The 12,191-nt window shown below is 31.6% G+C and overlaps 1 protein-coding gene across 1 annotated transcript; it reads left to right on the top strand.

The window, feature by feature from the left end:
- The first annotated feature begins 221 nt into the window (after positions 1 to 221).
- Positions 222 to 5,635, top strand: LOC132755110 (uncharacterized). Its single transcript, XM_060745906.1, has 4 exons — positions 222 to 456; positions 2,074 to 2,193; positions 3,075 to 3,569; positions 3,782 to 5,635. The coding sequence occupies exons 1-4, from the start codon at positions 294 to 296 to the stop codon at positions 4,069 to 4,071; spliced, it is 1,068 nt and encodes a 355-aa protein (XP_060601889.1). The 5' UTR covers positions 222 to 293; the 3' UTR covers positions 4,072 to 5,635.
- The last annotated feature ends 6,556 nt before the right edge of the window (positions 5,636 to 12,191 follow it).

The raw sequence follows: 12,191 nt of genomic DNA on the forward strand, positions 1-12,191 counted from the left end.
TCAAAAAAGTATTTAAAATGAAATTCTTATCTTTTATTTTTGATAACATCTTAATACTTTTGGAATTAAAAGTTCTTTAATGTTCTTACACATATTTACTATTTTCAATCTGAATAAAGTCATCAGTAGGCAATTTTACAATGTTCAATAACAAATAAAGCTTTATTTTTTACTCCGTGAAACAACCATTTAAACGATAATAACAATTCTTATTAAAGTTTTAGTCGAACAATTATTTTGGTATATACTTCTTCAGTCATCAACATTAAACATCATACCCTTTTAGGTTTTAAATGACAGTGACATTCTTTATCAGCTTCATTCCTTACGAATCTATAAACTCTAATGAATATAACATGTTTTCAATGACAGTTATATATGACGATAATGAATCTGAAACTGAAGAAGACGAGGAATTGTATTGTGAAGATCTACCTCAACCACATTGCCTTTCTGGTAATGTTTAACTAAGTACCTTATATGTAATGTTACCTGATGAATTCTTTGTTTCATCTTAAAATATATCTAAACGAAAAAGTTAGATTTATAACAAATAGTCTGCATATCAAAAGAATTGCTACATTAAAGTTGGCATTAAAATAAAAAAAAACCTTGCAACTTTAGACAATGCCTGTGTTTAAATGCATCAAATGCGTCATTTATGGATTCTACAAATATATATCAAGTTTTTTATCTTCCGCTTGACATAGGGAGATTAAATACCTGTTTAGGCTATGGAATATGTTAACTTTACATGTTTGTAATGATAGATAAAACCACTCAAAATGTGAATTAAAAACGGTAAACAGCACAACACTATTGTCATATTGACTGACTTATAGCTGCCATCATATCAAATCAAGCGATCTGGCGATCTAGATGATATTTTTTTATTATTTTGTCCTTGTCGGTCTTAATTTGTTTGCGAGCAGAAGGCGTCATTAGTAGCTTTGTAGCGTGTATAAATGAATTAGATTTCATATAATGGGTGAGGCCAATTTATGACTCCAGGGCATAAATTTGAATAACATGGTAGTGGTCTGCTAGACAATGTCCTTATCAAATATCTAAGCTTAAGCTTTTGTGGTTTTAGAGAAGAATTTTGTTTATATTTTTATAAAAAAAAATATTTATGTTCATAGGAATATCCATGACCCCAGGGTGGGGCAAATTTTAACCGCTTGGTTATCTAAGCTTCTTTCTTCATGATTTTATAAGTTTATACTACATGAACGTACGTCATGTAGGGGCTTATTTACACAACAAGCCTACACATTGAAGAAAAATTGTAGAGATCCGCTGGACTATGTTCTGTGCTAAATATCTAACCTCTGGCCTTTATGTACAGGAGAAGACTATAAAGTTTGTACTACATACATACAAGGATTGGGTTGAGCCAATTTAGATCCAAGGGATATAAGTTAAACAAATCTCGCAGAAGGTGCATTAGACAACGTTCCATGTCTCGTATTTCAGCATTTGCAATAATGATTATAGAAAAGAGCATTGTTTAAGTTTAAACAATAAACAGAAAAGAAAATCCATGAAACCTAACGTTGATCAAGTAAGACCCAATGGCTATAATTCTAACAAACTTGATAGAGGTGCACTAGACAATGTTATCAGCCAAATATGTAATTTTGATACAAGAAGAAGAATTTTATACAGACAATGAAAATCTATGACCGGCCCCTGGTTGGGCCAATTTAGAATCATTTTAACTTTCCTGGTAAATGTCTAGACAATGTTTCATGCCAAATGCATACATAAGATGAATACCATGTTTTAGACCTTCTGACATAAATATTCATTGAAGCAAAATCGCACGAACACATTGCATGTAACCCCGTTTTACAAGTCATTTGAAACCAGAGTTATTTTATATAAACAAAATGAATTTTAAGTCATATTACTCCAATAAATGTAATACAATATAAATACTTATAAACGTGTTGTAGGAAATGAAATTTCTTCGGAAATATCTTGATGGAGCGTTATTCGTTCAATGAACTATATTTTACCATCTAAATACTAATTCATTGTTCTTTAATTTTTTCATATTTGTTTTTCCAGGCGTTCAAACTGAAAAAATAGAAAACGACACTGTTAAGAATGATTTACAAGAGACTCTTCAAGTAGAAAGTGACGTCTATGAAGAGTATGACTTTATGCCAGAGAAACAGCAAGCTCATGGTATTGTTTATCTGACATATCTTCACAAATACCCAACATTCAAAAAACATATTAATTTCACATTTTTTTTATTTGTTTATATTTTACTCTTTTCTTTTTTCTTTTTTTTTGTATTTGTTATACTTGGTTGTATTTAACTTTTTATTAATTTGTGTTGTTGTTTGTTTTTTTCTGTACATGTGGAATAATGAATAAATGCAACATCCCTCAAGCCCCCTAGCACCGTCTTGAGCGGTATACTTTGTATATCACATAGTGTTAATATATTTGAAGGATTGAGATAATTTTTGGCACTGTTTGTTAAGCACTTCTAAAAATGACCCAGTTGCATTGATATTTAAACAGCCCTTGTATTTTAGCAACAAAATGCTATTTGGTTGGTAACAACTGATGTCAAAATAGTTAATTACTTACAGTTTCCGTTTGCAATGACAGTGCTTTAAAAATTCAGTACCTTTCGCAACTAGATCTCACAAATCGATGTCAATTTCCTGAGCAATCTATTTGAATAGAAGAAAGCACAACGGTGTCGTTTTCGTACAAACGGAGCAACTGATTTTGACGAAATTAAAACACAATGTCGCCAATTAAAATTAACGTTTGAGTGTCTTTCTTGCATCAAGTATACTGAGAAAAATTTTATATTTTGGCAATAATATTTCAGAATTTGTTTATACTTTTGGACTGCTCTGGTAATTACTTTTATATCTGGGAGAAAATTTGTCCTCGAAACAAGTGTAGGTACTGACACATCAAATAAATTTTGAATAGATAGTTTTAAAGATAAAGCATACCTTTCTTAACAACCTTAAAAGTTTGTATAATCTTAATTCCTGATTAATATAAGGATTTTAACTGCGTTTACATGTCTTTTCCGACAGAAGCATACCACTACAACAGAAAATCGGAAACTGCCTATGACATTCCACCTGCGCCTTCTTCTTTTGATGCTGTGAATAATTCAAATCAAAGCAAGCTAGAATATGATCTACATGAAATTAATGCACCACCAGTTCCACCTCGGAAGTGGCAGTTGGCAAGTACACAGTTAGGTGATAAAACTTTACCAGCATCCTGTAGGGGAATATTTAAAAGATTATCAAGCATCCTTGATGACAGAGAAAGTATAAATCAGTCTGAAACTATGGATGAGTTTGATGATGATATGTGCAAGTTTGTTAATCCTTCAGATAATGTAACATTAATGGGTGAAACTGAGAAGCTGAAGAAAGTACACCATGTTCTTACTGTCCAAAACTCACTCTTGAAACAAAAGTGTTCTATGTTTACAGATATAAACAAAGACATGAAAGACCGTCGCGAAATTTTGGAAAAAATAGCACTTAAGGAAAAGGAAAATCATGCTTTACTTGCAGGTAATGTTGTCGATACTTGTTTCATTTAACACACACACACACACGCACGCACACACGCACACGTGCGCGTTCACACACACACCGATTGAAAAAATGTTTAAAATTAGCGGAGAGCTTGCGATCACATTTGACAGATTCAATGATATTTATTAAGACACATGTCTGCTTACTTTATTACTAATATACATGTATATTTTAAATTTGTTTTTAAGGCCCGGTAGCAAGTGACAATCTTGAAAGTAATGAAGAAGCAAACGAGTTTTATCCAACGTCTAGAACCAATTGGGGAGCTGAGGACACGCATACAGATACATTTGTTCCGATCAAGCAAACATTTGATTACAGAGATCCAATACTTACTGAAGAAATATATTTTCCAGGCCTTGAATCACATTTCTCATTAGATCCTTCATCATTTGTTACTATATACGACGTAAACTTTGACAATCGAAACAAAATTGTAGCTATGTTTGACAAAGACAGTGGTATCGGTATGAACTAAAATAAACCCGAACTTTGGTGTGAAAGTTTCGTAGTAACACAAAAAATGACATCTTCTTTTTAAAGCTAAGTGGTACATTACAAACACATAAATGCATTGTAAAAAAACTACGTCAATATTTGCTAGAACATTCATGGAATTGTTAATAGTGAAAATACAGCATGAAATACGATGTCACTGTAATGATTGTTAGATCATTCCTTTTTATAATGCAGATACAAGGACAGGAAACAATATCTTACTAGGAAATTACTATTAACTGAACTAATATTGTGTCTTATGATTGATCATAGCCCTCACTGCAAAACGCTGATAAAGTTTTACAGATATTATATATACTCTAAATTGGTACACAAATCATTCAAAAATAACGTTTCTCATTCACATCTGGCCTGTTTGGTTAACAGGTCATGTTGACAAATCATGTAAACAGTGCAATAAAAGGGTTAAATTCCACGTGAAATAGTTCCCTCATATGAAAACAATCATTTGCAAGAGACAATCAGCTGGTTTGGAAAGGAAAGTTATATTTCAAATGAAATATGTATAACAGAAAGTTTGTACTTTTATTAGATCTTTCGTCTAAAGGACAAGGAAATGTAAAGGAGTAGCTAAAAAAAAATGAAAAACTGTCAAACGTGTACGCAATGGATCAAAATTGTTTCGTCAATAAATATCAGAAAGTTAGATTTTTATTTAAGCATCTATTGACATTATTGGAGCGTTATAATTATTACACAGTTATGCAAATAATGTTGAAAAACTACCCCACCGCAAAGCAAAGTTGTCATGCATAAATTTTGACTGTTTATGCCTTATCTTAAGAGACTGTTTCATTAAGCGACCATTGTTGGTGTTTTTCTTGCGCGGTCCCTAAAAAGTCCGTATGTTGTGATCCACTATAAATCGTATATCAATAATTTGTTAAATGTTGTTTTTGTTTTTGTTTGTTGTTTTTTTTCTTCTGTTCGAATGGATATTATAAACTACAAGGGTGAGGATTATGTATTTATACAACTGTATGCAAAAAACATGTTTCAATTCTTCCATACGTTTAAATGCATACGCTACGTGATTTTTTTATTTGGATTATTGCTATAAAATAAAATTTTGGAACAGTTTTAATTCATAACTTAATCACTTATTTTTCACAATATGCTTTGTAGAGTCAGTTTTTAATATATTGTGTTGCTTATCGCCATAATGTCTTTTTTGTATGTAAAACAAGTGTCACGTTATGACATTATGTAATTTCATGTGATTTTCATTATGTATTGATGAAGGCGTAACGCCGAAAATTGTAAAAGATTAACATAACTCGATCGTGTGATTTTGCTTTTTCTGTTCCTAATTTTTAATATTTAATTATTACATGGATCATGATTAACAGATATATGTTTATCATTTAAGTGTTATGATTTTATAACTTGTAGAAGCTGCCTATGAATGGTCATACCTGGGTTGTATTATTTAAAAATATTTGTAAACGACAATTTTATACAATGAAAATACATCATGTCGCTAACATTACTTACAAACCCTGTGTATTGTTCTTTTTATATTAATATATAGTAATAATATATATAGTTACAACCAATTTGATCTTGAATGTTTTGTTTGTTTGTTTGATTGGGTTTAACGTCACACCGACACAGTATAGGTCATATGGCGACGTTCCAGCCTCACTGGTGGAGGAAGACCTCTGGTGCTTTTCCATGCATTATTTCAGGCCCGAACGGGCATCTGAGTAAAACCACCGACGTTCTGTAAGGTAGCTAGATAGCTTCCTCACATGAAAGAATCCAAAGTCCCTGTCGAGATTAAAACCCACAGGAGTGAGAGGCAAGTGGTTTGAAGTCGAAATTCTGAGTGTAATACAATTTCAACTGTTTGGTTTCTGTACATTCTCTATTTGTTATACTATTTCTAAATATTTAACTGATTCAATATGAGTTTATATAACCGTAGTATTTGACAATTCTTTTCGAAAAGAAACGCACGACTAACTCAGCTTGTAGTTATAAATTTTGATTGTTTCTATGATCTATGAAATTTATTAAATTCTTTAGTTTAAACATAAACAAGTTCTTTAAATAATTTAAAGTTATTTAGTGTTTGGGGGAATTATTTCTTATTTTCAATTAAAGAAAATAGAACTCAAAATTAAACGATAACGAGATCTTGCGAGGTTTCTCAGTGTTGTTGCGGACAAAAGTGGTTTTCACTGTTGTATTGCAAAGAAATAGAAAAAGTAGTTTGCTGTATAATTATTTTGAAACTTTCAATAGTTTTACCTAAGTTAACATAGTTTCCTTTAAACTATTAATACACACGATGTTTTTTCTTGGTGAAGTAAAGGGAGGTCACAAGTGTGATTTTTAATGTTGGTTAAATCTGGAAACGGACCTGATGTCTTAAATACTTTATTAACAAAATATAATAAAGCGGCTATTAAAATTTTGGAAGCCAGATCCACGTCTGCATAACGCTATGAATTGAATCTTTAAACTATCTCATTCATCTCTAATGATAAAAAACACTTACCAGATTGATTAAACATGGATGTTGAATGCAGCTTTTCTTTCAACATAATAAACAAGAAACGATGAACATTGCTAACAGGTAAATGTAGATCGTATTCCTGACGATTTCGTTAGTTTCAACATATTTATTTCCCAAATATATATATTAACATACATACATATACAATACAAGTAACATTTTATATTCAGGAAAAGGATTAGAACGAAAGAAAAAGTTATATAGAATTTTCCTCCTTGACGACTTCGTTACCAATAAACGCAAGAAAAAAACAAGTAGTATGTATAATAGTTATGTATAACATTAAGTGTTAAATTACAAAACTTACAACTCTTCTTAACACTTGGAACTTCTCATGGAATCGAATGCAAATTTTCTCAATCTTTTTACCTGCTAAACTTGTCAACATGTCGATAGCGGAAAATGACACAAATGAAAACATAGTTCGTATTCATACGCATATAATATTTTTCCTACATTTGCACTTGAAAGCATTAAAGTTATCTGACCTGAAAACCGAATTCAATTGTTTTCTAAGTTGTTGTTTTCTATGATAGTAAATTCACTTGTTATTATACATAATTTTCATTATATTTATGCAAGTACTTTGGCTATATTTTGGTTTCCTTTTAAAGAAATCATCGACTGCTGGCGTAGTTATATTCAAAATTCGTAAATCAATAGTATATGTTTTTATATATTTTATGTTATTTTGTAACAAGTTCACAAGTAATCGGCCAATCAGTTTGTAAAGTAGAAAAGGTATTATGACATAGATATCACGACAAATTGCTTTGACGTAAGTATAAAATCTGCAATCCAAAGTTAATCAGTCTTTTTTATGAAACATTACATTTATTGTCAAGAACAGTGTAATCAAATGCATGTTTCAGCTTGGGCGTTCACAGACATCTGACAACATTAAAATGAGACCAAAATGAGATAGTAAAAATAAGAATGATGCACAGGAATATTTTATTGGTCACTGCAATGCCATTCAAATATTTGAAAGACACATAACTGTTAAACTCACATGCTGAATTGATCAATTTTCACATAATCATACAGGAACTCAATAGTTTCAAATTTAGAACTTTTGTCTCGATTATATTAAATACTTTTTTATCGGTAATTATCGCATTTTGAAGTGAATTATGGGCATTCCAAAATATGGTACAACGGTATATGTATAACTTGAAAGTAATAGTACAACGCTTGCCTTTTGCTTGCCTTTCTTGCTGGACAAAGAAACAATTGTATTAGACTTACTTATTTTTCACTTTTTTGTGAGGCTTCAACTTGGTAACCTCATTTATTTTCCAATAATAGGTAAAAGGTCAGGGTTGTCACCCTTATACCATATCTGTTTGTATACATAAAATGATGAGTATACTAATTTTTCTATAAATAATCAAGTTATTGAAATACTTTGTGTCGTGCTTTACAATAAAGGAAATACTGTCATTTTTATGTAAAAGGAATAAGAAAAAAACGAGCACAAAAGCAAAAACAAGGAGAAACACAAAAGACGTACATACATAATAAAAAACAAGTTTTCTGTTATAGGTAGAAAATTATTTTCCTTATCAAGTATAGTCTAAACAATCAAAGATCTCACATTAACCCATATGTCATTTTCACCTCTTTAAAATATGTTCTTTTGTAGATATTTCATTTTGACTTCAGACTTTTTTTAAAACCTGTGTGTAGGTAAAGTGTTGTTGTTTTTTTAGACAAATAAATATATAAAAACCTTTTTATTTTTTAAACTGTATATATAACTAAAGATACCAATCATATTCTAATCGCCTTTTTTGAATGTTTTAACAGCTACCAATTGTTTAATGTTTGCCTTTCCTTGCCATATGAAACCATAAAATAAATCGTTGTTATTTTCTTAGAATAAAGAACTTGGAGACTGTAACATTGTAAAACATTGAGTAAATAAAGGTACAGGTAAACATTATAACTTTTTAACAATTACTTTTTCCTGGAGTAAACGATCAGTTTTCATGACCTTTTTTGCCTATCATGTAAGTTTCCATCGTGTATTAATTGTGCTACTACTATATTTAACAGAACATATCCAAATAACTTTTGTTTCGTCGAAATTTATCTTCAATCTCTGTAATTAAACCTGTAAAATAACTTTAATGCAGTATTGAGTGACTTTTCTGATCCATCTAACAAAAGCGATGTATCATCTGCAAAGTGTGTAATTTTATAAAATATACCTATGCTAAATTAATCCGGCTTGAACGTTTGACACAAAGATATCTAAGACTCTTTTCAGTCTTTTGCTTTACTACCTGAGGCTATCTAATAGACTACATTTGATAAAGTAATTGTTCATCTTTTTTTTCAATTGCATCGGTTTGTTTTCATTAAGGATGCATGCTATTGTTTTTAGTTTTTGCTTTGTTAAAATTAACATAATATGCCAAATTAATGTTTTTTATGACAAAATTACTATTCTTTTCCTTTTTTTATTGTAGAGGATAGGAGACATTCAAACTTCAATGCTTAATCATCCGTATAGCAATATCGCAGTTTTATATTCACAATCAATAGCCGATTCGTCAGTCAATATTACATCCTTTTACAAATTTTCATGAATACAACATGTTTGGGTAAGTCTATGCTCTTGCTCATACATCAAAGTTCCGATTAAAAGTTCGAGAAATGGAATAGTTTTTGCTGAACAATGTGATTTTTCTAGATATAATAAGTAATTTGTTTGCTGAACTCAACACTCAATACACTGTGACCTTTCCCTAATCATAGCACCTTTCAATATGTCACCCTTAGTCAATTCAATTGAATTTGAAATAGTGGAAGCTCTTCTTTTTTTTTTGTTTTTATGCTTTACTATATTATAAATTTCTTCAATAATATTTTTAGTATATTTTTTTCTTTCCTTTGCCTTATATGAGCTATTGGAAATTGTTTACCTTAAATTTCAAAACAAAGAGTGGTTCCTAGAAAATTTATCATAAATAGCAAACTCTACATGTTTATTTCCTTTATCTAAAACATATTCTTGTTTAAACATGTAAATTGGCAAACAATATTGTAATTTTACTTCAGCTAGTTTCTTATCTATTATATCAAGCGTATATATAACGTCAGTAATTGTATGCTCTCAATTATATTAATACATACACTGTAAATGACAATATATTACCTTCTACCTTAGTTACTGTAAAATTATGATTATTTTATTATTTCACAAGTCTTTTTAAACTTTTGGAACAGGTTATCAATCTTTCAGGTATTAAACATACCAATGGTTTATCAGGTTGCCTAATGCCAGTATATGTTCCATATCTTGGAAGTGATAAATCTGGAAGAATAAGATTCATGTAAATACATAGTAATTTTTACCCACAATAGGTTCCAAGTACAAAATACATTATATCAGGTCTTCCGTAATGGGGCGTCCGTGGCCGAGTGGTTGAGGTCGTTGACTTCAAACCACTTGCCCCAAACATCTGTGGGTTCGAATCCCGACAGGGACTTTGGATTTTTTCATGTGAGGCTAGCTTACGGAACGTCGGTAACGTCGGTGGTTCTACTCAGGTACCCGAACGTGCCTGAAATAATGCACGGAAGGGCACCTGAGGTCTTTCTCCACCAGTAAAGCTGGAACGTCGCGATATGACCTATACTGTGTCGATTTGACGTAAAAACCAAAACAAACAAAACAAACAAACTTCCGTAATGTATTACAAAATTCTTTTGGGTTAAACTTATCATATAGTGTTCTGCTCGGATCAAATCAATAAAAAATGATATCTTAGGCATTCAATGTGTACACGATTTGTTAATCCAAACTTTGATATCAATAAGATCCTTGAAAAAAAATGATATCCACCATTGTAACCTTGTCTACGAAGTAATCCCTAGCAGGATTTTAAATGCTGATTTGCTACACTCTTTCCATACATAAAATGGTTGAAGCAATTCTTGCATTGAATTTGCAGTTCTTCTATCGCAACGAAGGAGCCTATGGGCTATTCCTATTTGTTTAATGTGTCTAAGTAGTATATTGCTATCACTGCGGGCGAGTTGTCGCTGTTTGATACTTCGAGCCATAAAATGATTCGACTGTACAGATCGCTCCATTGATGCAGAATCATCATGGCTTTAACTTGTCGTAACCATTTACATGCCACACAAGAATGACAGCTAAATCATCTGTGATTACAACACTTGTTACAGGTGTTATAACAAACAACCAAATTCCAAACCTCCATGCCAATTTATAAACAATTTTTGTCGTCCGTAAAAAGGACGAAAAAGATTCTGCAATAGGAAAACTAATCAAATTATTTTAATACAACTGTCATTTTTTAATTATTATAAAACTAACAGATACATAATTTTAAATACTGTTCCAAATTTGATAATTGAGGAACAAGGTTTGCTTATCGCCAAACAGTTCTAATTAGAAAATCTCTAGCATGCCCCATAGTTATATTGTTGAAAGCGATGGGTCACTATATGACACCTTTCTTTGTCTTAATGCACATTCGTAGCAACGTGCATTCCATGAACCACGGAAACGTCGATTCATCACTTTTTCCCTCATCAAACCTTGCTCGAATTGCCATCCAACTTTGACATAAATTTGTGGTGAAAAAAATACCTAGTTTTTTACTTTTATTAGTAATTACGTTTAAAAAAAATCTGCACATCGTTTAAGATCAGATTGTTCACACTTATTATTTGAAGGAAGTCTGGAACTTTCCATTTCTTTTTGTGATAATAATTTCCAGTCTTCATAATCGCTTCCAAAAAATAATGCCATCTAACGATTCAAAATTCTGGAAACAAAGTGATCCCTCGGAAGCATTAATCACAACAAAATTACATAAGAATTGCAGACTCGGTTTGATTGAGTCTGTACATGAGAGATAATGAATAAGTGCAACATCCCTCACACCCCTAGCACCGGCTTGAGCGGTACTCAATTCTCAACACTTTATAGTGTTGGCATCAATGATCCCGAAGGACCAGAAAATATAACAACACTGAAGTGAAGTACGGGGCAACTTTTTACGGCTGCCACACGGCATTTGACACCTGCTGTTGTGAAGTACAAAATTCTGGAAACAAAGTGATCCCTTGGAAGCATTTATCACAGTCAACAAAATAATATAAGAATTGCAGACTCGGTTTGATTGAGTCTGTACATGAGGGATAATGAATAAGTGCAACATCCCTCACGCCCCCTAGCACCGGCTTGAGCGGTACTCAATTCTCAACACTTTATATTGTTGGCATCAATGATTCCGAAGGACCAGAAAATATAACAACACTGAAGTGAAGTACGGGGCAAAGTCAAAGTCACAGTTTGTTTCATTGAGATTATCATCGCATTCATAATTCATTGTATGTTTTACTTTTTTGGCAAAAGTCTCTACATCTGTCATAAAAACCAAGCACATGGTTTACTTAACTGAGGAAATTATATCTTTTCGCAGTTGTTCAACATTTTTATCTTATCTCATGCGTATAGCACATCTAACGGCTGTTGTTAATCTTAATATGTTTAGTTCGGTTTATTTTCCTTTGCC

Source organism: Ruditapes philippinarum, unplaced genomic scaffold (genome assembly GCF_026571515.1).
Source record: "Ruditapes philippinarum isolate M1 unplaced genomic scaffold, ASM2657151v2 ctg7117_1_1_1_1, whole genome shotgun sequence".
Lineage (NCBI taxonomy): Eukaryota > Metazoa > Mollusca > Bivalvia > Venerida > Veneridae > Ruditapes > Ruditapes philippinarum.

What these genes read in the sequence shown, in the direction of transcription:
- LOC132755110 (XM_060745906.1), top strand. Translation starts at nt 294, where the DNA reads ATGACAGTGACATTCTTTATCAGCTTCATTCCTTACGAATCTATAAAC. An exon ending in AGAGAAACAGCAAGCTCATG is followed by an intron (nt 2,194 to 3,074) that starts GTATTGTTTATC and finishes CTTTTCCGACAG; the next exon opens with AAGCATACCACTACAACAGA. An exon ending in AAATCATGCTTTACTTGCAG is followed by an intron (nt 3,570 to 3,781) that starts GTAATGTTGTCG and finishes TTTGTTTTTAAG; the next exon opens with GCCCGGTAGCAAGTGACAAT.